The sequence below is a fragment of the Martes martes genome, assembly GCF_963455335.1.
Source record: "Martes martes genome assembly, chromosome: 12".
NCBI classification, from domain to species: Eukaryota; Metazoa; Chordata; class Mammalia; order Carnivora; family Mustelidae; genus Martes; species Martes martes.
In genome coordinates, this window is record NC_137900.1 from 75479717 (window position 1) to 75507411 (window position 27695).

Sequence of the window (27695 nt, forward strand, 5' to 3'; positions counted from 1 at the left end):
TCAGATCCCAGGGTCCTAGGATTGAGCCCCGCATTGATCTCCCTGCTCAGCAGGAAGCCTGCTTCTCACTCTCCCACTCCCCCAGCTTGTATTCCCTCTCTTGCTGTCTCTCTATCTGTGTCAAATAAATAAAATCTTAAAAAAAAAATAATGCTATCATACTGAGTCAGAGAAGTAAGGAAATAGACACTATGATGTACTGCAGTTGGACGCTGTCTGTGGTAGACCTTACCACAAGAACTTTTCATAAGAACTAAAGTCTCTGCTTTTTTTTTCTTTTAAGATTTTATTTATTTATTTGACAGAGAGAGACACAGCAAGAGAGAGGGAACACAAGCAGGGGGAGTGGGAGAGGGAGAAGCAGGCCTCCTGCTGAACGGGAGCCCCACGCGGGGCTCCATCCCAGGACCCCAGGATCATGACCTGAGCCAAAGGCAGATGCTTAACAACTGAGCCACCCAGGCACCCCTAAAGTCTCTCCTTTTGACTCTGTCTAGGCATAGAGGTATATTAAAAGGTTAATATAGAAAGATGTTCATTGTAGCACCTGTATTAGTGAATAAGTGGAGTGAAACTAAACAAAATGTCTTGAAGGAAAGACTTATTAATTATAGTAATTACTAAAAATCATATAGAACCATGGTTCTCAAATGGAGTTTCTCATATTAGCTGCAGGACAGTCACCAAATACCAGATAAAGGCAGATGCCCGAGGCCAACCTCTTTGTCGATGAATTAGAATCTCTTCAGTTGAGATGAGAAACAGGCCCTACATTTTCTAACAGGAAACCTGGGTGATTTCAGTGCGCATCCTGATTTAGGAGCCGCTGTTGCAGCGGCTTTCTTGTTACTCATTGACCCTCAGTCAGCTGAGCCAAAGGTTCTACTTTTCTCTCTCTCTCTCTCTCTCTCTTTTTTTTTTTTTTTGAGAGGGTGGGGTGGGACAGAGGGAGAGGGAATGAGAGAATCCCAAGCAGGCTCCAAGTCCAGTGCAGAGCCCTACACAGGGCCCGATCCCCCGACCCTGAGATCATGAGCTGAACAGGAGTCAGACACTACATCAGCTGAGCCACCCAGGCATCCCTTTACTCATCTCTTAAAGCCAAATGAAGTACCAACTATATTAAAATCTGTGGGGACCCTCAAAAAAAAGAGAACTTAAGAAGAACCAGAAAAAAAAAATCTGCAAGAACGGAAGAAGAGATCAGATTATCCAGAAAGCTAATTAGTGCTGAGCATCTAATATACACCAAAGAAATGTCATCTCTGTACTCTCTATGCCCCCAAAATTAGTGGATGAGTTTCTCCAAAAAAGAACAAAATATTCTCCTTAATATTGGGGCAGCAAGGCTTGGTTTGGAGATGGTAGTTGTAGTTGCTGGTACCATCTTCCTGGTACAGAACATCTACCTTAGAGCTCATCTCCAGACAGCATTTTGGTTTTTTTGTTTGTTTGTTTTTTTGTTTTTTTGTTTTTAAAGATTTTATTTATTTATTTGACAGAGATCACAAGTAGGCAGAGAAACAGGCAGAGAGAGAGGAGGAAGCAGGCTCCCCGCCGAGCAGAGAGCCTGATGCGGGGCTTGATCCCAGGACCCCGGCAGAGAGCCTGATGTGGACCCCGGGATCATGACCTGAGCCGAAGGCAGAGGCTTTAACCCACTGAGCCACCCAGGCACCCTCCAGGCAGCATTTTGAAGGAATATCTCATTAAGAGTGAGTGAACTCATTTATAGTTTTGGTCACTGTGGACAGTCCTGAGATCCCATGAGTAGAGGCTGAGCAAGTAAGAGAGTTAAGGAACAAACGAGACTTAGATGCTGTACCACTGTGAGTAGGTGATCATGGTGTTCATCCTCTTCCTTCATAGGGACCCCTGGAGAGCCAAGTGTAGTTTGGAATAGTCTGTGACATCTCAGATCTCCCTTGAGAAGACCCAGGTTGCTGTTGGTTTCTGCCTTTGTACTTCCCAGGGAGACCCAGCTGTGTCAGCCTTTCCTAAGCACCCTCTGCACTGAGGGCAATGTCTGCCATCTTCAAAGCCAAGTAGCTTCTGGCTAAGCTCCTTGGAGTGGAGCAGGCCACAGGTCTGGAACGTTTACTACCTAATGTATACACACTTACATTCTCTTACCTAGTTCATAGACCTTTTCTCTCTGATTTTGTTGTGATTTGTGTGTTATTATACAGTTTTCTTCACTTAAACTTCTTTTGTGAGCAAGGCAAAAGATCGTAGCAGGCTTTCGGGGTCAGTTGCCTTCCCTTCCCCTTCCCCTGCCTTTCCCCCTAAGTAACGTCTATAGCCAAAGTGGGGCTCAAACTCACAATCCTGAACTCAAGAATTGCATGCTGTATGGACTGAGAGCAGCCAGGCACCCCTGTGGGTCAGTTTTCAGTAATGTATAATTTTAATTAAAGATGATGTATCCTTATTAAAGGAATTTTAGCCAGTAAATATTCCACTTGGATTGTTGACCCATTCCCCTTCTCTGAATTGCTGCCGTGCTTCATGCAGCCCTGTTCGTGAGTGGACAGGAGTTGTATCTGTTGTTACTGGTTGGTCAGGAAGTAGGGGGCAGGGGAGACACACAATGCTAGAGTTGAGCTGACAGGTGGCAGAGCAGGTGAGTAGCGTATTTCAAATCAGAGAATTCATGAGAACTCAGTTGAGTTGTTCATTTAGTATATAATCATTTGATTTTTGTTTAATATTTATGAACACCTTGTGCTTGTCAGGTTTTGTTGAGGGTGCTGTAATCACAATGCTAGCCAAGGTTTCTGCCCTCCAGTAGTCTGCAGTTAGTGCTTATCCAGGATTATGGGGTAAGAAGATCCCTGGCAAATAACTGCTTAGCCCCGGAGCAGTGTATTTGTATAAAGATCCCCAAATCCTAAAAAAAATTTAGAGATCTAATTCTGGAATTTGGGCTTCAGTTGGGAAACTGGTAATGCCACTTACAGAGATATTAATTAGGGAAACATTAGGGAGTATTTGCCTGCTAACTAGATGCACAGACATGGGTGAAAATATCATCTAGTGAGACGGTACCATGAGAAAAGTGTCAATTTTGAAGATCAGAATAGCCAGTGACAAAAATTGAGAAGTAGCAATAGGAATGCAAGGTGGGTCAACACTGAGAAATCTGCAGGTGTAACTTTTTTTTTTTTTAAGATTTTATTTATTTATTTGAGAGAGAGAAGGAGTGGGGGATGGGCAGAGGAAGAGGGAGAAGCAGACTCCCCACTGAGCAGGGAGCTGCCTCACACAGCCCTGTGGGGCTAGATCCCAGGACTTTGGGCTCACGACCTGAGCCACCCAGGTGCCCCTGCAAGTGTAACTTGTAAAGTGAAAAAGAAAAAAAGAAGATCAAATGTATATTTGACTAAATACTTGATAAAATTCAACATCCTTTACAATTAAGAAACTGGACAATATTTTTAACATAGTTAAGGAGGTTTATTAGGAACAAATAACTGATAATCGTAATTAAACACCAGGAGCTTTACCCATAATAGTTAGGAATTAGAAAACAATTTTGAAAAGTAGGGATAATGAGAAGGGATTTGCCTTCCTAAATGTAAAACTATATTCAGCTATAGGGATTTTAAATGATAAAGTATTAATTATAAAACAGATAAATAGATCAATAAACCAGAATATAAACTCTAGAAACATACGGGAAAGGCCATTTTTGTGCCTTTGCAAAGGGACTATGATCAACTAAAACCGTATCAATTTTTAAATTCCTTTGCATTTTTCAGGGAAATGGTCTCATTCTCTCCCTCTTGTATGTTTTCTAAAACAAATGCCCTAGCTCCAGATTGGATGGTTTAGTCCTATTACCAGTGCCCTGAAATTTAAGCCACTTTGATGTCTGTTCAAAACTTATAAAGTATTTCTTTATGAGCAAAACTAGGTTATTCACATTCCTACCCCATGTCACTGACTCATCATCTCATCTGGAACAATGATACTACTTTTAGTACTCAGCCATGCTTATTCCTAAAAATGAGAGTCTAAGTGGAGGACTATTAATATGATATACACATAGTAGCTTCAAAATTTCATTCCCGTGAGCAAATGTTTCACAATAATAAGAAAGACCTGTCTTCCCTTTAACTGAGAACCAGTAAGGATAAAAGAATTACTTTATATATTTTAGGAATGTATCCATATATAAGAATAAATAATTGTTATCCATGTTTATAAACTTATTAAAACATTTAAAATGTTAATTTAAGGCTTATCCACTATGCATAGAGAAAGTACATCTCTATCTGAATGTTTCATTTTTTTTCTACAAGCTTTAGAAGTATAGTGATAATATAAACAAGAAGTTTTGTAAAACCTAGTTATTTTGGAAACCAGTGACTAGAGAAGAATTATTAGAATTGAACCTGTCCTGCAGATTCCTCTGCATAAAAATGTGAAGGACACTTTGGAGCCAAAGATGATTTGGACTTTAGCAGCTGAGGAGGTAGTAATGCCATTTATTTAAATATTAATTTAGATATAAATTGTCAGTATATGTATCTGTTAAGATAGGGGTAGATGAAAACAAAGCATCGTGTAGTGAGGCAGTAATTTGATTTTTGTTTGTTTGTTTTTTTGTTTTTTGAGACAATAATTTGAGAAGACTGCCAGGACCACTGTAATTTCTAGCTTGTTTGTTTTTTTAAGATTTTGTTTATATATGTATGTATGTGTGTATGAGAGAGAGAGTGAGCGAGTTGGGGGAGGAGCAGAGGGAGAGGGATAAGGAGACTTTGCACTGAATGGGAGGCCCAACACAGTACTTGATCCCAGGACCTCAAGGTCATGACCTAAACCAAAACCAAGAGTTGGACGCTTAACCAGCTGAGCCACCAGGTACCTCTCATAAACTGTAGTTTTAAAGTTCAAAAAGAGGATGATGAGCCCCAGGAAAGGAAACTGAGAAATGGCAGAGTGTATTGGAACCCAAGGAAAGAGAGGATTTTAGGTAAGGCAGAGAACAGCTCTTTGAGCTGCTGAGAAGTCAAGAGAAGAGAAATTAAGGAATTTGAAATTCTTTGAAATTCTTGATGTGGAGGTTATTGGTGATCTTGATTAGAGCAGTTCCAGTGGAGAGTGGAGTGGCATGTATATTTTCACATTGTTTTCTGAAATCTGGGATCAGCCTGCCTTTAGTTCATATACTGAGATGGGGCTGTATTTCCAGCATCTAGGACAGTCTTCACTATAAGACACTGCTACTCAAGTCTTAGAAAATTCTATCAGGAGAATAAGGTTATGTAAATTTAAAGGTAGCTAAAAATGTTAACATCACCCACTTTGAGATAGAATTTTCAGTTTTTCCGTTTATAATACTTCTTTGAGTGGGCTGTAAAAAGCATGAACCATCATGTCGAATCATGCTCGCTGATGGGAAAACCACTTTAAAATGTAATTTGATAATTACAAATGGAATAATTTGTATGAATGGAATGCCATTAATTAATTTTAATCCTTTTCTAATAGTATGTAGTACAAACTTATGCTCATTATAAACTGTAGAAATTAAAAATATGAATAAATACCTCATTAAGAATTCTGAGGTATTTATGGTTATTTTAGATGTATTAATATATTTTTTAAAGATTTTATTTTATGTATTTGAGAGAGAGCATGAGTGGGATGAGGATGGGCAGAGGGGGAGGGAGAAGCAGACACTCTGCTGGTTAAGGAGCCTTATGTGGGGCTCAGTCCCAGGACCCCAGGATCATGACCTGAGCCGAAGGCAGACGCTTAACTGACTGAGCCACCCAGGTGCCTCCCCTAGATGCATTAATATTTTTGAAAGCATTTTTTACATAATATCAGGATCAAATTATTGACTAAGATTGAAATCAATAAGGGAGGCAAACCATAAGAGACTCTTGGTTATAGGAAACAAACTGAGAGTAGGTGGAGAGGAGGTGGGTGGGAGGATGGAGTAACTGGATGGTGGGCATTAAGGAGGGCACTTGAAGCAATGAGCACTGGGTGTTATATGCAGCTGATACATCACTAATTCTACCTCTGAAACTGATATAGTACACTACATGTTCATGAAATTGATTTTAAATAAAAAAAAATTGACTAAGTTTAAGGTGTTTGTTTTCCTTGACAGTAGGAATTTTGTTAAGAATTGTTTTTTTAAGGTGGGGGCAGGGGCAGATGGAGAGGGAGAGAAAGAATCCCAAGCAGGCTGGTTGTGGAGCCTGACATGGAGCTCCATCTCACAACCCTGAGATCAAGACCCGAGCTGAAATCAAGTGTTGGTGGCTCAACCAATTGAGCCAGCCAGGCACTCCTAAAAATAATTTTTATTTATTTATTTATTTATTTATTTATGATTTTATTTATTTTGAAGAGAGAGAGAGCACGAGCCAGAGTGAGGGGCAGCGGGAGAAGCAGATTCCCACTGAGCAGGGAACCCAATGTGAGGCTCCATCCCAGGACCCCGGAATCATGACCTGAGTCGAAGGCAGATGCTCAACTGACTGACCCACTCAGGTTGCCCCCTAAAAATTATTTTTAATAATGAATTTGTTTTCTTGGCAAATGCATAATTAGCTTGCATGATATAAATGTGTATTTCAAGTTAAAATTTCTACTGGTTCAGTTTCTGAAAGACATGGTGAACACCATTTGTTAGGAGGGTGTAAGTGAACTTACGTTCTACTGTGGTGGAATGGATAGGGCAAGAAGTACTTTGGGGAGTTGGGTCTATTATGCTGACCTCTGTGTGGGATGCTAGAATGTTTCAGAATAGTTGCTAAGAGTGCGTATATCATGGAATTCCAGAAGTTTTCTGAGTTTCTTTGCTTGTACTCGAATTACTTGGAAATTTCTTCTCTCCTTTTGCCCTTTCCCACTTTCTTTGTGAATTCCTACTGATCCTTCACTTCTTGGTTTAAATACTACTTTCTCAGAGGAGCTTTCTCTGATTCCCTCAAATAGAATAAGTCTTTCCAGTTTTATGCTTTCTTAGCATAAACTAGATAAAGTAGATTGTCTTTGCAGAATTTTTGTCAAAATTGCAATAAAATTATTTCTTGTTTAGTTAATTGTCCCATCCCACCCTGAGTCTTTGAGTTCCATATAGGCACAGATCATGACTTCCTTATTCATGACAGTATTCTAGTGCTTAGTAGCCTAATATTATTCAATATTTGTGAATGAAAGGATGCCACTGAAAAGGCCGTATGATTTCTGTTAGAAGAAACTCTGGACCAGAGTTTTCAGGTGGCTGCAGAGTAATAGATACTACAGTTGGTCTCGGGCCTGTTTGCATGATTCCCAGAAATGTCTGGGTAGCTAGGCCTTGTTCTGTACTGCTGCTCTAAATTTAGTGTGCACTTTGATGAATCCGTGTTAGTCTAAGGAATCTGAGAAAGTTAAATGGGGACCTCATTCTTTTTTATTTTTTAAGATTTTATTTATTTATTTGATAGAGATCACAAGTAGGCAGAGAAGCAGGCAGAGAGAAAGGGGGAAGCAGGCTCCTCACCGAGCAGAGAACCTGATGCGGGGCTCAATCCCAGGACCCTGAGATCATGACCTGAACCTAAGGCAGAGGCTTAATCCACTGAGCCACCCAGGTGCCTCTGGGGACATTATTCTTGACTGAGTATATCATAGATGTTGGATGTTCTTTGGGTCTCGTTCTTCCACAGGTATACTGTGCCCAATTATATGCTCTCTATAGTTATATTGTACACCATCGAAAGGGGGGAAAGCCTCTAATTTCAGGTGAAATATTATCAAGTGATTGTTCTAAGCATTTTACAGTATGAATTAGTTTATTCCTTACAATGGCACTATGAGGTTGGGGTTATTTTTTTTCATAATTTTACAGATTAGAAAACTAAGGTACAGAGAGGTAAAAGGTAATTTGCCCAAGGTCACATAGCAAATGGCAGAGTTGGGATTTGAACTCTGTCTGGCAGTGGAGTCTATGCACTTAATCTCTGTACTCTCCCATCTTTCATGAAAGTGGTCCCTCATGCACATCCAGAATAGTTTGTGTGCAGGATTTCTTCTGTTTTATGCATATTAAGATTGGGCTTGAAGAAAAGCAGTTGAGCCCTTCTGGGAGACTCAGAAGCTTTTATCTATATCAGTTAGTGGAGAATGTTGCTGATACTCTCTGCTTTCTAACTGAGTGACCTGATTTCCTTCTGTAGCCATCTTCCTATAAATCGTACTTCATCTCTCAGATAACCTGAGCATTGACACTTGCCAAATGGTGTCTGTGCAATCACACTTTAAGTTCATACATTTAATTCTTTTTCATCTTAATTTCTTTAAATGGCCAGAGAAATAGAAACATAGGGGAAAAAATGTCACTGCTGAGATAGAGGAAGTTAGCCATGAATTGGCAAGGTAAGACACCCTTTCATCCCCCCAAGGAACCTCCTACCAGATTTGAGTAAATTCCTGAATGAGCTCAAACTCCTTGAGCTCAGCATTCACAGGGCTATTGTTAGTGTTGTTTTGTATATTCAGTTTTTATTTTCTGTGTTATGGTTGTGCAGAAATGTTGATAGCTGTTTTGTATTTATAGTGCGTAATTCCACGGTGCCTGGGTGGCTCAGTGGGTTAAGCCTCTGCCTTTGGCTCAGGTCATGATCTAAGGGTCCTGGGATCCAGCCCCATGTTGGGCTCTCTGCTTGGTGGGGAACCTGCTTCCCCCTCTCCCTATTCCTGCCTCCCTGCCTATTTGTGATCTCTCTCTCTCTGTCAAGTAAATAAAGTAAATAAGTAAAATCTTTTTAAAAAATAGAGTGCATCATTCCTTTTATCAGTCTCTTTATACTGATCTATATATCCAACTGTCTATTCGATACCTTACAGTAACATGACAAATCGAACCTTTTCTCAGTGGTCAAGTCAGAATCTTTCTTCCTCCCACCTTCTTTATTCAATCTTTCATCTTTACCTCTTGAGTTTCAGATCTGTCACCTTTCCATCCCTCTGCTACTATCAAAGGTAGATTACCATTTTATCTTACCTGAATTGCTACAGTGTGTCTCCTAACTGGATTTCTGCCTCTAGTCTTGATTTCTTCAACTATAATTAGAATGATGATTCTAAAGTCACTTTCTTGCTTACAGCCATGTAATACTTCTAAATTATCTCTATAGTAAAGTCAGGGGCCCCTGGATGACTCAGTTGGTTAAGTGTCTGCCCTCAGCTCAGGTCATGGGATTGAGCCCTGATCAGGAATGGAAAAGAAAGGAAGATGGCAGATCTGTTAGAAGATAACAGGCAAATTGGTGTGAATTTAAAAAAGAAAGAAAGAAAGAAAAAAAAATTTGTGTGAATTGCTTTTGAGGGATGAGGGCAAATAGAGACTCGGCCAATTCCCAGGTTTCTGTCTCAGGAGCCATAATAGATTTGTTCTCAAGATAAACATTGTAAAAGAAGAGCAAATATATACGTTAGAAGTGATGAGTTATTCAATTTTCTTTAATAAGGCAGTGAACTCAGGAATCATTGATTTTGAGGCATAACTGAATACTCATACATATAAAAACCTCCCAACCAGCATAAGTACACCTTTCTATGAACAGTTTGTCCTGTCTGACTTTGGAGAATCACTTAAGATAATTCTAAAATAATTTTTTTTAGGGGCACCTGGTTGGCTCAGTCGGGTAAGCATCCAACTCTTCATCTCAGCTCAGGTCTGATGTCAGGGTCGTGATTTCAAAGCCCTGTGTTGGTCTTCACCCTGGGCATGGAGACTAAAAAAAAGGAAAGAATTTTTTTTTCTCTTCCCAAGTGGAAACCATTTCAGTTGACTGTCAAAGTCATTCTCGTTATTCTAGGCTTTCTGAGAAAGAGTATAAAATATGTGACTTCAGAGATTTTCAAGTGGTTCATCTTATTCCTTGAGTCAAACATAAAATGTCACCTGTCACCCATTCTATCAATAAATATGTATTAGACATTGTGAAGCATTAACCTGACCCCTAGAAAGAGAAGGGTGACAAAGACACATTCTATATCATCACAGAGTTTATCTTCTAAGAAAAAAGAGAAAAAATAAAATAATTTCAATAAAGCATAGCAAGTGCTACAATAGAGATAGAATAAGGTGTTACAGGAACATAAGGCAGGGGTATCTAACTTAGACCAGGATGAGTCCAGGATGATTACCTAAAAAACCTAATGATGTGCAAGTTGAGAACAAAAGGATGCATAAAAGTCAGGGGAGAAGCAGGAAAAGTAGACCCGTATGAAGGCCCAGAAGATACTGAGGAAATGGAAGTTGTTTGGTATCACTGAATGGAAGAACAGGGGTATGTCTGAAAACGTAGGCAAGGGCCTGCTTATAATGGTCTTATAGGATATGTAAAAGACTTTTGACTTTATTATAGAGGTAATTTTTTATTTTTTATTTATTTTTTTAAAAGATTTTATTTATTCATTTGACAGACAGAGATCACAAGTAGGCATAGAGGCAGGCAGAGAGAGAGGGGAAAGCAGGCTCCCTGCTGAGCAGAGAGCCCGATGTGGGTCTTGATCCCAGGACCCTGAGATCATGACCTGAGCTGAAGGCAGAGGCTTTAACCCACTGAGCCACCCAGGTGCCCCTAGAGAAGAAACAGACTGAGGGTTGCTGGGGGGAGGGGGGACGGGAGAGGGTGGTGGGGAAATGGACATTGGGGAGGGTATGTGCTATGATGAGTGCTGTGAAATGTGTAAACCTGACGATTCACAGACCTGTACCCCTGGGGATAAAAATACATTATATGTTTATTAAAATAAAAAAATTAAAATAAAAAAAGATAAAAATTAAAATTTTTTAAAGATTTTGTTTATTTAATTGAGAGGAGACTGTGCATGAGCAGTGGGGGAGGGGCAGAGGGAGAAGCCAACTCCCTGTGGAGCAGAGAACCTGATACAGGGCTTAATCCCAGGACGCACTCCAATCTCTCTTTGGTTTCACAGGGCTTTCTCCCTGTCTTCACATGATGTCTCCTCACAAAGACACCAGTCATAGGGATTAGGGGTACATTCTACACCTCTATGACTTCATGGAAACTTAACTACAATTACATCTGCAGTTACAAGTTACCTAATAGGTAACGTTCTGAGGTACTGCGATTTAGGACGGGGAGGGAACAGTTCAGTCTATAACCCAGTATTTAGCATATACCAGGCACTTAATAGATATTTACTGAATTGGAATATAAATGAAATATGTATTATATATTCATGGCATAGAATTAAAAGCTTTTTTTATTATGATTTTTAAATTTGCTAGGTACAAAGTATCTTTTAGATTTGTCTATTTCCAAAAATTGTATCATGGACTACATAGCACTTGTAACATTTGAAATGTAACATTTGAAAATTAGGAAATATATTATCTTAAAGTAAAAGCACATATAGTCTGAATTCTTTATTTGTAAGCTCACTTTCAATACTTGTACTAATTTATATAACTTACAGATACATTTTTTTAAACAATAGATGGATTTTGACAGCTCTTTCTGCCCTTGGGTCCTATCCCCATAGTTTAGTAAAACCACACTTTAAAATTTTTTTTTAATTTATTTTTTATTTTTTATTTTTATTTCTTCTCAGTGTTCTAGAATTCATTGTTTATGCACCACACCCAGTGCTCCATGCAGTAGGTGCACTCCATAATACCCACCACCAGGCTAACCCACACCCCACCCTCCTCCCCTCCAAAACCCTCAGTTTGTTTCTCAGAGTCCACAATCTCTCATGGTTCGTCTCCCCCTCCAGTTTCCCCCAACTCACTTCTCTCCATCTCCCCATGTCCTCCATGTTATTCCTTATGCTTCACAAATAAGTGAAACCATATGATAATTGACTCTCTCTGCTTGACTTCACTTAGCATAATCTCTTCCAATCCCCTCTATGTTGCTACAAAAGTTGGGTATTCATCCTTTCTGATGGAGGCATAATACTCCATTGTATATATGGACCATATCGTCTTTGTCCACTCGTCCGTTGAAGGGCATCTTGGTTCTTTCCACAGTTTGGTGACTGTGGCCATTGCTGCTATGAACATTGAGGTACAGATGGCCCTTCTTTTCACTACATCTATATCTTTGGGGTAAATACCTAATAGCACAATTGCAAGATCATAGGGAAGCTCTATTTTTAATTTCTTAAGGAATCTCTACACTGTTTTCCAAAGTTAAAACCATCCTTTTTGCACACACCCTTTCCCCCCAAAAAAGATGGGTATTATATTTTGAAAAGCACATTTTAGACCTCAGTAGGAATAAATATGCTTTCCCTGACCTTTAACTGTATTTTTTAAAAAGATTTTATTTATTTATTTGACAGAGAGAGATCACAAGTAGCTAGAGAGGCAGGCAGAAAGGGGGGAAGGGAAGCAGGCTTCCTGCTGAGCAGAGAGCCCGAAGCGGGCCTCCATCCCTGGACCCTGGGATCATGACCCAAGATGAAGTCAGACACCCAACTGACTGAGCCACCCAGGAGCCCCTTTAACTGTATTTTTAAAGTAACATCTTCTTTCTGTGCTTTATTGTGCATTAATGTTGGAACTTCTTTCTTTAGACATTTTTTAATAGAATTCCAGTTCTTTGAATATTTTTCTGTATTTAGCATATGTAGTAAATTGCATCCTTAAATGAAAATATAGGGAAAGTAGGCTTATATGAAACACTTTTTAGATGCTACGAGTTGTAGTCAATGGAAAAAATAAAATAGGAAGTGTATGTCATTCTCAGTAAATAAGAAAAACATAGTAATCTTTTTTTTTTTAAGATTTTATTTATTTATTTGACAGAGATCACAAACAGGCAGAGAGGCAGGCAGAGAGAGAGAAGGGGAAGCAGGGTCCCCGCTGAGCAGAGAGCCCGATGTGGGGCTCGATCCCAGGACCCTGATATCATGACCTGAGCCGAAGGCAGAGGCTTTAACCCACTGAGCCACCCAGGCGCCCCAAGAAAAACATAGTAATCTTATTTCTAGTTTTTCAAAGGAGCCATACTTCCCATGGTTTGTTTTATTTTCTTTTGTTTCTAGCTTTGTTAGTCATTGATCTGTTAGTTAAGACATTGTCAGTGCTTCTTAGACCATCCCCAAATTTCCTTAGATAGTGTTGAAAGTTACATAGGGGATCTGCTGAAAGAAGGTAGCATTTGTTGAGTGTGTTTAAGTTTAGTGGATAGCTTCACCATTCCTGGATTATTTGTATTCCATTAGCAATTGATGGAGTCCAGTTTATCAAATTTTTTATGGTTTGTGCATTTTGCATCCTAAGACACCTTTGCCTACCCCAAGGTGACAAAGATATTATCCTATGATTTCTTCTGGCATTTTTCTAGTTTTAGGTTTTAGATTTGTTTTGTTTGTTTGTTTGTTTTTAAGTAGGCTCCACATCCAGGGTGGAGCCCAATGCGGGGCCTGAACCCACAACTGTGAGATCAAGACCTGAGCTGAGATGAAGATTTGGGCACTCAGCTGACTGAGCCATCGAGGCACTGTATTAGATTTAGGTCTGTGATCCATTTTGAGTTAATTTTTATGTGTAGTTTAACTGAAGATTGTTTTTTAATGGCTGTCCAATTGATTTAGCATTGTTTGTTGAAAAAAATTTCCTTTCCTATTGCATTGCCTTTGACTTTTGAAGAAAATCAGTTGACCAAATATGTGTGGGTCCGTTTCTGTACACTCATTGTATTCCATTGATGTATGTATCTATTCTTTTGACAATACTACATAATCTTGATTACTGTTTGGTTGAAATTACGCTAAGCTTTGAAATCAGGTGTAATGAGTTCTCCAACTTTATCCTTATTTAAAGATTTTGCTTTGATTATTCTAGATCTTTTGCATTTCCATATAAATCTTTAATCAGTTTATCTATTTCTTCTAAAAAAGCCAACTAGAATTTTATTTGGAATTGTATTGAATGTATAGATCAGTTCGGAATAATAGCAAACTATATTGAATCTTCCAATCTACAAATACAGTATTTATCTCTTTATTGACCTCACATTTAATTTCTCTCAGCCATGTTCTGTAGTTTTTAGTATAGAAGTCTTGGATACTTTTGTTAGACTTATTCCTAGGTGTTTAATATTTTTGATACTACTCTAAATAGAATTTTTAAACATTTAATTTTCTAATGTTTCATTGCTAGTGCATAGAAAATAATTGATTTTTTAAGAATATTAATCTTGTACCTGATTGCTTTACTAATAAATTTATTTATGAGTTCTAGCAGTTTCATGAATCCTCTGGAATTTTCAACATAAACAGCAGTTTATATCTACATGTAAAAACAATTTTACTTCTTCTGGTTAAATTTTCTTTTATTTCTTTTTATGGCATTATTTCAGTGTTACAGTGTTGAATGAAAGTGATGCAAGAGCATTCTTATCTTACTCCTGATCTTGAGAAAAAGCAATTCAGTCTTTTATATTAAGTTTAATATTAGCTGTAGATTTTTTATAGATACCCTTTATCAGCTTGAGGAAGTTCTATTATTAGCTTACTAAGAGTTTTTAATTGTTAATGAATATTTAATTTTGTCAGATGCTTTGTCTGCATCTATTAAGATGATCATGTCATGGTTTTTCTCCTGTGGACTGTTAATATGTTGAATTATATTGGTTGATTTTTGAATATTCAGCCAACTTTACATTCCTAGGGTAACTCTTACTTGGTCATGATGTATTACCCATTTTATATATTGTCAGATTCATTTTGCTAATGTTTTGTAAAGGATTTTTACATAAAATAAGGAATGTTGATCTGTAATTTTCTTTATGATAATATTTTTGTCAGGTTTTGGTAGTAGGGTTATGCTGGTCTCCTTAGACAAGTTGGATAATGTTCCCTTCTCATCCTATTTTTTGAAAATATTTGCGTAATTTTGGTATTATTTCTTCCTTGAATGTGTGATAGAGTTTACCAGTGAAATCTTTCTTTTTCTTCCTTTATTTTTTCAAGATCTTTTTTATTTATTTGAAAGAGAGACAGAGCAAGCATGAGCTGGCGGCAGTTGAAGTGGGGGAGGGTGGGCAGAGGTAGAGGGAGAAGCAGACTCTCTGCAGAGCAGGGAGGCTGACACCCAGGTGGGTCCCAGGACCCTGGGACCCAGGGCTCATGACTTGAGCCGAAGGCAGACATTTGACTGAGCCACCAGGTGCCCTGCAGTGAAATCTTTCTTTTGGAGAAGGTTTTTTTTTTGTTTTTTTTTTTTTAAACATTCAACTTCTTTTATAGATATATGGCTGCTAAGATTTTTTTTTCCCTTGTGTCAGTTTTGTCATCCATAAGCAATTGATGTTTAGTGGTATTAAAACATCTGCAACACAAATCCTTTGAAAGGTTCAGAACTTTATAAAGAGGGACTCTAAGGGCTGTGGGGCAGATTGTTGTAACTGAAGTGAGATAAAAGCTAACTAGACATTCACTGGTATTTTCTAGTAACTCATTTTGTCAGGTTTTGGAAAAGTGACATAATCTTTTCATATTCTTTTTTTTTTTTTTTCCTAAAAAATTTTTCTCAGTCTTTTGAAAGAAGAACATTGGACCTTCCTTATACCCAGTGCTACCTTAAGTCATTTTTGGTCATAATATTATTTAAGTAGGCATAAACATAAAATTTGTGATTATAGTTCTGAGATAGCTGTAAACCAAAACAGTCCCACCAATTCAAACAAAGTTAAACTATAAAACCAACATAAACTCAAATTAACATGAATGTGGTGGGGAACCAGATTTGAGACAATATCTTTTCTACTGTCACAGTGCTAGAGTATGTTATGTTAAAAGCATAGGCTCTGGAGTACGACCAAAGTTCAAATTTTGGCTCCACCACTGCTTTGTTCGAGTGACTTAGTTACTCATTTATAAAATGAGGATAATAATTTATTTAATAGGATTATTGCTATAATTAGGATTATTGGTATGTCAAGTCCTAGAAGAGTGCTTGGCAATTAATAATTACTCAATAAATATTAGCTGTAATAATAACTAGTTTTATATTATTCTACTGAAACCTTAATGATCAGTATTGGGTTTATTTTTTGTTTATTTTTTAAAAAACTTACGTATTTGAGAGAGAGCTCAAGTGGGGGGGCAGCAGAGGGAGAGGGAGAGGAAGAGCTGAGCAGGGAGCCTGACATGGGGCTCGATCCCAGGACCCTGGGATCATGACCTGAGCTGAAGGCAGATGCTTAACCGACTGAGCCATCCAGGCGCCCCTAGTGTTGGGTTTAGTAGTAGAAAGTCTGACTCTATATTTAATGGCTTTCTGATTTTGACTTTGATAATGTAAATACTAATATATAGAATGTCGCCTTGCCTAAGTTAACATACAGTGTGGTAATAATAATTTCATAGCTTTGCTTGCTAATTTAGGATAAGCAAATTTCATACTTAACCTAAACTCTGCTAGTCAGGACTCTGAGTTTTGTTTTGTTTTTAAGATGTATTTATTTATTAGAGTGAGTGAGCAGGGGGAAGAGGGTAGAGGGAGAGGAGGAGACAGAATCCCAAGCAGACTCCCCACTAATGTGGGTCTTGATGCAGAGCTTGATCTCATGACCCTGACATCACCACCTGAGCCAAAACCAAGAATTGGACATTCAACTGACTGAGCCACCCAGGCGCCCCTCTTTGAATTTGTTTTTAATTAAGTGTCACATGATAACTCTGTAAAGCTGAGTGTCTAATCCAATCATTGCCCATATCAGATATGAGAAATACTATCTGAAGTTATTTTTATTTCTTGAAAATGTAGAAAAGGTATTATTTTTCAGTGTAGGCCTCATCATCAGACTGTTGAAGCAAATCAGTAGGTTCTAGAACTTATTTTTAGCAGTTCAGAAATACCTTAATTGTCTTCTTACTGATACAGTTTTGTATTAAATATAGAATGTATTGCAATATATTGATAGCTATTCCTTGTTGGCTTGGACTCAATCCATTTAATTACCCTAAATATCAGCAGATTATGCTCTCATAACTACATTGGTTAACATTGGTTGCCTGGCTGAAATATATTAATAATGATACTGGAAAAATATTTTCATTTTATGATACTCAAGAAAAGTTTAAGAGCCTCTTCATGAGATTGCTAGTGAATTTCAGAATGTAATGAAAGTGACTTATGATTAGTATCTATTGATTCTTAAAGGTTGCTGATTATTATAGAATTAAGTGGATAAGCTTTTAACAAAATCTAAAATTTTATCTATTTTGTCTTATAATTTTTTTTCTGGCTTGTGGTACCTTCAGCAAGGTACTATTTTACTACTGTATAGTAGCTTTTACCTAACAGTAAGTTCTTTTGAGTTCCACATGCTTATATAATTTTGTGTTTTGATTCTGCCGCATTTTTACACATTTGAACTGTTACATCTTCATTCAGATATTGTGTCATAATGTATATTATTTTCTTTCTATGAACATATATATTTATTTCAGCTCCTTTTATTTTCTCATGACTCTGTGACACTTAAAGTGGTGTATTGTTTCAGTATTACATATGCCATTTTCATGATGTCAAATCATAATGGCTTTCATTTGCAAATTATTAATGCAAAAGACAAGTTTTATATTTATATTTGCTAAAAAAGAAGCAGCATGAACAGGTTTCTCAACAAATTGAAAGTTGAATCATGTCACTTTAGGTGATTATGGACAATAAGGTGAGTATAGATACGAAGGCAGTATTCGGATCTAAGGTGATTATTTAATGATTCATCGTATGCTTATATTAATCACATTTTTACTAGAATCAAAATGAAAAGAGTTATATACATTTTGAAATAGAATTATAGACCTCCCAATAGTTTATTTGTGGAGTCCAGTCTGAGAAACAGTTGTACTTGGGGGTTGGTGCAGAGAAATTGAAGGATTCCTCTAAGGTTCTAAAAACCAGGGATGGGGGCGCCTGGGTGGCTCAGTGGGTTAAAGCCTCTGCTTTTGGCTCAGGTCATGATCTCAGGGTCCTGGGATCGAGCTCCCCATCAGGCTCTCTGCTCATCAGGGAGCCTGCTTCCCGCCCGCCCCACCCCTCCCCGCCTGCCTCTCTGCCTGCTTGTGATATGTCTGTCAAATAAATAAATAAAATCTTTTAAAAATAAACAAATAAAAACCAGGGATGGGGGCACCTGGGTGGTTCAGTTGTTAAGTGTCTGCCTTTGGCTCAGGTCATGATTCCCAGGGTCTTAGAATCGAATCCCGCATTGGGCTGCTTGCTCAGTGGAAAGCCTGCTTCTCCCTCTCTTGCTGTGTCTTTCTCTGTCAAATAAATAAATAAAATCTTTAAAAAATAAAAATAAATAAAAACTAGAGATGAATATTACTTTTTGTATATCAGTAATTGAGTTCAGTAGCTTAAGCAAGATCAGGGCCTTATATTTCCTTATGTAACAAAGAATCCTAGATAGTTCAGAGTTGATGTAGTGGCTGTACGATGTCAACAGGGACCCACGTTCCTTCTGGGTGTTCTCTCCCATCCTTAAGTTCTTACTTCGTGTTCCCACTGTGGCCTCAGGAGCTCCAGCCATCATGTCCTTATTCCAGGCAGAAAGAAAGGGAAGGACAAAGGGAAAAAGGCAAAAAGGCCAGAATCAGACATGTCGCTCAGTGACTTTTATTTATATGTTATTGGCTGGAACTGTGTCATATGACAATTCCTATTTGAAAGGAAGCTGGGAAATGTGTTTTAGGTGACCATATTGCTGCCCCAATAAACTGGGACTCTCTGTAAGGAAAAAGAATGGATACTGGGTAGGCAGATGATCTCTGCCATACCAATTAAATAGATATATTAAGAAAGCTTAAAAAACAAACATCAGAAACCTCAGTCTTTCTTTTTAACCAAGCTTTTTATTTTAATCCCGGTATAGTTAGCATACAGTATATTTGGTTCAGAAGTACAGTGTAATGATTCAGCAGTTCTGTACATTACTCAGTGCTTATTGGGATAAGTGTACCAGTCTTTCTCTTTTATCTGCATTTTTACTTTAAAGTTACATAAAAAGGAATATAAATAAAATAAGTCCCTAACTTCCTAAAGTATGAAGGGAACATAAAGATCATATAGTCCTGACATTTTAGCTTAGAGGTAATTAGTGACTTGTCTTAGGCCACAGACATCAGTTCCAAACTAGAACTGAAGTTCCCAACTCTGATACCAGTCACTGGTCTTCCCATTTACTTGGGCTGCTTCATAAAATCTGGTAGCTCACTTACTACTCTCCTGTGTAACTACAGCTGTGGTTTGGGACTACTGGGGAGACGAATCCTCTGTTCGCTTCAGTGATTATAATAAAAGTGATAGGAGGAAATTTCATGTTCTTATATGAGGGTGTTATGTTTATTTTGTTAGTGTTGATGGCACTGCCAGTATTTATATGTTTATTAATTAGTTCTTTTTTTTTAATCGTTTTTGTGTTTTGTTTTTTAAAGATTTTATTTATTTATTTGACAGACAGAGATCACAAGTAGGCAAAGAATCAGGCTCCCCGCTGAGCAGAGAGCCGGATGCAGGGCTCAGTCCCAGGACCTTGGGATCATGACCTGAGCCGAAGGCAGAGGCTTTAACCCACTGAGCCACCCAGGCACCCCTATTAATTCATTCTTCATTTATTCATCATTAACAATGGCTTATAAGGTCATAAGAGCAGGGCCATATCGTGTTAATATCTCTGTCCCCAACTAGGTCCTAATTGAAGAATGAAAAATTATAGCCCCTTATACTAAAAGTTTAAAAATAAATAAAAGTTTAAAATATTATGGTTCCTGGGACGCCTGGGTGGCTCAGTGGGTTAAAGCCTCTGCCTTTGGCTCAGGTCATGATCCCGGTGACCTGGGATCGAGACCCGTATCGGGCTTTCTGCTCTGCGGGGAGCCTGCTTCCTCCTCTTTCTTTGCCTGCCTCTCTGCCCAGTTGTGATTTCTGTCTGTCAAATAAATTAAAAAAAAAAAATTATGGTTCCTGTCCTCAGGGAATTTCTCAGTCAAGTTTGAGAGACAGACACGAATGGCGATGATAATAGTACAGAGATAAGAGATGATAGAAATACAAGTGAAGGGTGAACAAGTAAAAGTAAGTAAATACCTGAGACTGAAAGGAGGTCTATAAAGACTTCAACAGGAGGTGGTCCCAAGTTCAGTTTTGAAAGGGTTTTCCAGATGAAGAAAGAAGAGGGCTGCATATCACACCAAAGAACAAGTTTTTTGTTTGTTTGTTTTTAAGGATTTTGCTTATTTATTTGACAGAGCCAGAGAACATAAACAGAGGGAATGGCATAAGGACAGGGAGAAGCAAGCTATACACTGAGCAGGGAGCCCAATGCAGGGCTTGATCCCAGGACCCTGGAGTCATGACCTGAGCCAAAGGCAGAGGCTTAACCATCTGAGCCACCCAGACCCCCCCGCTGCCGCCCCAGAGAACGAGTTTTTAGAGGCCCAGTGGGCATGAGAAACTGTTTAGGGAAGAGGAGACTGTGAGAAATATGGGAAAAGCCCATAGTAGTAGGAAATGAGGCTTGAGGGGTTGACTGTAGCCATGACCATATCACAGAGGCCTCATAACATGTGAAAGGTTTTGAATTTACCTATTGATGGGGTGCCATGGAGGTTCAGATGTGTCCTTTTGTATGGCCACCTGACATTACAGTTAGACCTTGGCACCTTAGTGTGGAGCCCACCTACAGTGAGGCACCACTTTTCACTCACAGCTACAGATGAACAGGGCAGACTAAACCATACATCAGGATCCTTGTTCCTCCCCTGCTCAATTTTCCCCAGAATCTCCCCTTTATCAAAAACACACTTGACCGTTCTAATCACATGCAGACTCCTCATGTCCCAGTTTACTTTTCTTGCCCATCATGTTTTCCTCACTGTTACCCAGTCAAGGACCCATAACAAGTGATTCTTTTTGACCTCTGACCAATAAAGAATGGCTTACTCCTGTTTGGTAGATGGTTATCCTTACATGCCCAGGAGGCTTGAATGGTGGAATAAACCAGACACATCTTTTTTCTTCCAAATGGTGAAATGAAAGGCGGTATTTCAGGAATTTCAGACAACAGGGAGACAGATAGCCAGCTCCTAAGATTTGGTTACAGTCCTGGCACCTGACCTGGCCCACTTGTCCTTGCTTCTGGTCTGCAAACTGCCTTTGCCCCTGACCCCTGGAGGCGCCCCCTAGTGGCTCTCCTCCCATGCCAGTCTCCCTTCCCTGCTAAAGACTTTTCCTTCTGCAGCTCTTAATTCTCTCCTTGGACTCTGAGTTACGTTATTTGTTTTCCACTGCCCAGCAGAGGATTGACTTCCTTTCTGTGACTCATCCTAGAATGGACCTAAACCTTTGTTGGTTCTGCCTTTAGTAATGAAGTTTCTGATGGCAGAGGGTCAAGTCGGAAGTGCATCCTCTTGGTTAATACAGATAATGCACACATTTTATTATTATTATTTTTTAAAGATTTTTATTTATTTATTTGACACACAGAAGTCACACGTAGGCAGAGAGGCAGGCAGAGAGAAAGAGGAGGAAGCAGGCTCCCTGCGGAGCAGAGAGCCCCATGCAGGGCTCGATCCCAGGACCCTGGGATCATGACCTGAGCCGAAGGCAGAGGCTTTAACCCACTGAGCCACCCAGGTGCCCCCACACATTTTATTATTAAGGAATTGAATAAACCTCTCTTTGTGACTTTGGAAGTAAAACATACCATGAAAAGGCTTACCTCTTTTTTTTTTTTTTAAAGATTATTTATTTATTTGATAGAGATCACAAGTAGGGAAGAGAGGCAGGCAGAGAGAGGAAGGGAAGCAGTTTCTCCTCTGAGCCAGAGAGCCGGATGTGGGCCTCAATCCCAGGACCCTGAGATCATGACCTGAGCCGAAGGCAGAGGCTTTAACCCACTGAGCCACCCAGGCTCACCTCTTTTTTATTGCTTAATTGTTCCTTTTTTCTTTCCCACTTTTTTTCTCATGCAAATATTTTTTAAATTTTTAATTTTTTTTATAAACATATAATGTATTATTAGCCCCAGGGGTACAGGTCTGTGAATCGCCAGGTTTGTACACTTCACAGCACTCACCGTAGCCCATACCGTCCCCAGTGTCCATAATCCCACCACCCTCTCCCTACCCCCCTCCCCCCGGCAACCCTCAGTTTGTTTTGTGAGATTAAGAGTCTCTTACGGTTTGTCTCCCTCCCTTCCTACCCCCCAAACCCCCCACGTTGCATCTCCACTTTCTCATATCAGGGAGATCGTATGATAGTTGTCTTGCTCCGATTGACTTATTTCTCTAAGCATAATACCCTTTAGTTCCATCCACGTCATCGCAAATGGCAAGATTTCATTTCTTTTGATGGCTGCATAGTATTCCATTGTATGTATGTATGTATATATATATATACACATACACACACACACATATATATATATCCACATCTTCTTCATCCATTCATTCATGCAAATATTTTTCATGCAGATATTATTGTAACAGTCAAGGAAAGTAACAAAAATCTTCTCTCACAGCCATAGAGCATCACTTTTTTTTTACTTTTACCTGTATTCTCTTCCAGTCTGCCCATGTGCAGTGATATTAACTAGTTTTTTTTTATTTAAAAAAATTTTTTTAAAGATTTTATTTATTTATTTGACAAACAGAGATCACAGGTAGGCAGAGAGGCAGGCAGAGAGAGAGGAAGGGAAGCAGGCTCCCTGCTGAGCAGAGAGCCTGATGCATGGCTCCATCCCAGGACCCTGGGACCATGACCTGAGCCAAAGGCAGAGCCTTTAACCCACTGAGCCACCCAGGTGCCCCAACTAGATACAGTTTTGAAGTACATTTCTTTTTTATGCCACATGATCATAGTTCAAGGAAATTGAAGTAATAGAGATATGGGAATATCTTGGGTAATAATGGCTTCTTATTTTGATTATTTCCCTTTAGGAAGGACACTGCTGATCCTGTAACATGGAGGATTGCCTTCATACTTCATCTGAGAATCTGTCCAAATTGGTCAGCTGGGCCCACAGCCATGGGACCATTTGCAGCCTCATTCCAAACCTGAAACACTTGCTTTCGGAAGGTTCCCATGGGAACCTCACAGCAATGTGGGGCTGTAGTGCTGGCCATGCTTATCACTGGCCGCTGACAGCCACTTGCAGAGCTGGGTCCCAAGAAAGGGTCTGTTTCCAGGATAACAGAAGTTTTAACTCTGATAGTCCCAGTATAATTGGAGTACCCTCTGAGACACAGACTAGCCCTGTTGAAAGGTACCCTGGGAGACCCGTGAAAGCGAAGCTAGACTGTAATCGGACCAGAGACTCTTGTGACTTCTCTTATTGCAGTGAACCCTCTGAACTGGATGAAGCTGTAGAAGAATATGAAGATGAAAACACCCTGTTTGACATGGTTTGTGAGTCTTCTGTTACAGACGAGGATAGTGACTTTGAACCCCAAACCCAAAGGCCTCAAAGCATTGCTCGAAAAAGGCCTGGAATAGTCCCATCTTCTCTCCATTCCAGCTCTCAAGCTCAAATGGTTGATGAATGCAGCAATGATGTCATCATTAAGAAAATCAAACAAGAGATTCCTGAAGATTATTACATTGTGGCGAATGCGGAGCTGACTGGAGGGGTAGATGGACCAGCCCTTTCATTGACACAGATGGCAAAACCCAAGCCTCAGACTCATGCTGGTCCCTCCTGCATAGGGTCTGCTAAGCTGATTCCCCATGTGACATCTGCCATTGGCACAGAGCTAGACCCACATGGTGTGTCTGCATCCCCCTCTGTCATGTCCAGACCAATCGTCCAGAAGACTGCCAGGGTATCTCTGGCTTCACCAAACAGAGGACCCCCTGGTGCCCATGGCACCAGCCAGCAGGTGGCCATGCAGATGCCTGTGAGCACATCCCATCCTAACAAACAGATCAGCATCCCTTTGTCTGCACTGCAACTGCCTGGACAGGATGACCAAGTTGCTTCTGAAGAGTTCCTGCCCCATCTGCCCAGCCAGGTTTCCTCCTGTGAGGTAGCTCTTTCTCCCTCAGTTAACACAGAGCCAGAAGTGAGTTCCAGTCAGCAGCAGCCCCCAGTCGCTCCAACCATAACCACTGAGGCCACAGCACAGTGCATACCAGGTATGGCACATGAGGTGACAGAGAGTCCCTCATCCACGCACATCAGAGAATTCTGCGCCGTCAGCACTTACAAAACCATTGGCTCAGTTTGCTAGGAATCAGGCCTTTATTATTCTCAGAAACATAGAAATAATGAAATATGTTCTATCCAGGTAATACTCTGAAGGAAATTCATCTGAGTTAAGGCCATCCGTCCAGTCAGTGTACCTCAGGGCTGAGAGGACAGCTGTAGGATTGTGCTGTTAATATTGCATGGCTAGATTTAAGATTTGTATCTGATCTTAAGCTGAATAATTTTTATTTTTATTATTTTTTAAAAGATCTTATTCATTTTAGGGAGAGAACAAGTAAGTAGGGGTGGGGGGCAGAGGGAGAGGGAGAGAATCTCAAGCAGACTCTGTGCTAATTACAGAACCTGATGCAGGGCTTGATCTCATGACCCTGAGACGTGACCTGAGTCAAAGTCAGACACTTAACTCACTGAGCCACCCAGGTGCTCCAAGCTGAATAATTTTGGTGTATTAATGTTATCTTTGAAAATTTTTATGCTCTCCTATCAGTATCAAGGTATTTGTTTGTTGTTGGAAGCCAAAATGACATGATGTTGGGTGTGTAATGACAATAGAACTGGTGATTTTCCATTATTATTTATTTGTCTGAACCAACTTGGCCTTTATGTTCATTTAGTTGGTGTGGCAGTTTAGAACAAGTATTTTAAAAGCAACAAATAATTCTAAAAGAAGTATTTTATCTTTTATCTCAAAATTTAAAAGAGTCTGATAACTTGCACTCCTGGAGTACATGGGCCAAATTGGAATGGACTGAGAGGAGAGGGAAATAATTGTATGAGGCCTCTATCTAATTTTGACATTCTAATGTTCTGTGATTCTAACATGCAGTGTTTATTTAATCTGGGCTATTATTATATAAAGAGGGTTTGGGTGTCATGCATTTGGCTTCATTATTCAAATCTAATAAGCCAGAAGTAGACATGGACAAAGGTGAACAGACATACAGAACAGAGTATATAGAAAGCAGAAATTTATGGCACGTTTTGGTTTGTTTCATTTTAATCCCTCTCAAGGAAGTCATGTATTTTAGAAAAAGTTACCTAGAAAAAGTTACCTAGAAGCCTGTCTGTGCCTTTACCCAGTTTATGATTTTGCTGACACAGTCATGGTATTATTAATAAGCTATACAATGAAAATATTCATATCCTGATTCAAAATAATGCTTTTCAGTTTATTCATTTTTCTTTCTTTTTAAAATAATAGCTTCATTGAGATATAATTCACATATCATAAGATATACTCTTTAAAAATACACAGTTCAGTGGTTTTTTGTGTGTTTACAGAGTTGTGCAACTATCACCACTATCTAATTCAAAGCACTGTTACCACCCCAGAAAGAAACCCATACCCATCAGCAGTCCCTCTTTTCTTCCTCCCAGACCATCAACCACTGATCTGTTTTATGTTTCTGTAGATTAGCCCATCCTGCATATATGTGGAATCATAGCATGTGACTACCTTCTTGCACTTAGCATATTTTTTTCTTACATTGTAGCAATGTATCAGGATTTCTTTTCATTTCCAAATAATATTTCACTATATGAATATATCATAGTTTGTTTTTCCTTTCGTAAGTTGATGGACATTGAAGTTGTTTCTATTTTTTGGCTGTCATGAGTAATGCTGCTAATAACACTCCTATACAAGTAGATGTATAACTTCATTTCACTTGGGCAACTACCTAGAAGTGGAATTGCTGGGTGTATGATAACTCTAACTTTTTGAGGAACTGCCAGACTTTTCCAAAGTAGCTCCACTATTTTACAATCACCAGCAGTGTAAAAAAGTTCCTGTTTCTTAACATGCTGACCAATATTTGTTGTTTTCTATTTAACAAAATGATATTTATCCTGGGTGCATGAAGTAGTATCTCATTGTGGTTTTGATTTCCACTACCTTAGTGATTAATGGTGTTGAACTTTTTAACAGTATAGTCTTTGGCTAATCCTAGCATAATTTAGACACATTTTCATTAGGCTCGTGAAGGTCTTTGTACTAGGTAAGAAATCTGACTCTTAATACATATAGAATAAAGTAGTGGTACCTTTTCACTTAAATAGATAGTTGTATCTGGTTTATTTGTGTCTCCCCCACCATTTAAAAAAAAAAATAGAAGACTTAGCCTGACAGTTTTCTATATTCTCATTTATTTTATATTAGAGGGTAGAATTCAGAATTGTATTTTGCAAAGTGGTCCAGTATACCAAAACAGCTTAGTAAGACTGTTATATCACACATCCTTCCATGAACTTACCTCAGTATCCTTCTACTAACTTACTGCAGCTTAGTAATACTGTTGTGTTACCCCTTCCACTAAATTACCCCAGATTTCCTTGCATCTGCCTAGTGAACAGTGAATGAAACACTAAGACTCTTTACTAAACAAAATATGAATATCTTATTATATCACTGTTATGGAAAAGAAATTCAGCCTGTTTGAAAAATATTTTAAACTGTTTATTTTTTGTATAGATTACATTCTCGTAGGTTTTATTTCTTAATAAAATTACACTCTTTTTTTTGAAATTGCACTTTTTATGATAGCTATAAAAAGCAGGTATGGCCAAGTACAGCACATAGTTAATACAATCATAAACTGTGATTTAGCTGTACTCTTGCAAAGAGAATTGGTCTGGCTTGGAGTTGAACCTTTAAGGAAAAACAGTATGAAGAACTGATGAGAAGTTCCTAAGGAATCATCCTAATGTTTTGATCCATTGTTCTTTGGAAGGATATTTATTATATTGCTAAAATATTTTTAGCTTTAAAGAAATATTATTTTAGGGGTGCCTGGGTGGCTCAGTCATTAAGCATCTGTCTTTGGCTCAGGTCATGATCCCAGCATCCTGGGCTCGAGCCCCACATCAGGCTCTCTGCTCAGCAGGAAGCCTACTTCTTCCTCTCCCTATTCCCCTGCTTGTGTTCCCTCTCTCACTGTCTGTCTGTCTGTCTCTCTCTCTCTCTCTCTGAAAATAAATAAAATCTTTAAAAAAAGATACTATTTTACTAGAAACATCACTGGAACAAATAAAACTCTGATTGACATTTTTCTTTCGTGGGAGTTAGATAAAGTTAACTTACAATTTACCTTTGTTCTATAGAGCCCAAATTAGACTCCGTGCTCTTAACAGTTTTGTTTTGCATATTTACTATTGTAAATAGTCTTCATTCTAAACATAGATTTTTTTTTTAAATTTAGAATTACAGCACATCCAAATGTATGTGAATGAGTATGTACAGATGGACCTTACTCAGTTAATATAGAAAGTATACTTGGGACTAAGCCAGGAAGAAACCTTTTTTTTTATTTTATTTTTAATTTTTAATTTTATTTATTTGACAGAGAGAAATCAGAGCTAGGCAGAGAGGCAGACAGAGAGAGGGGGAAGCAGGCTCCTGCTGAGCAGAGAGCCCGATGCGGGGCTCGATCCCAGGACCCTGAGACCATGACCTGAGCCGAAGGCAGAGGCCTAAACCAC

The 27695-nt window shown here is 39.0% G+C and overlaps 1 protein-coding gene across 1 annotated transcript in view; it reads left to right on the plus strand.

Annotated features, from left to right (window-relative positions):
* KIAA1958 overlaps positions 1–27695 on the plus strand; it is a 161789-nt gene that overhangs the window by 66308 nt on the left and 67786 nt on the right. The window contains exon 2 of the mRNA XM_080820157.1: positions 22951–24145. Within this exon, the coding sequence (XP_080676283.1) occupies positions 22975–24145 (1171 nt within the window). The 5' untranslated portion in view covers positions 22951–22974. The remainder of the gene's footprint in view (positions 1–22950; positions 24146–27695) is intronic.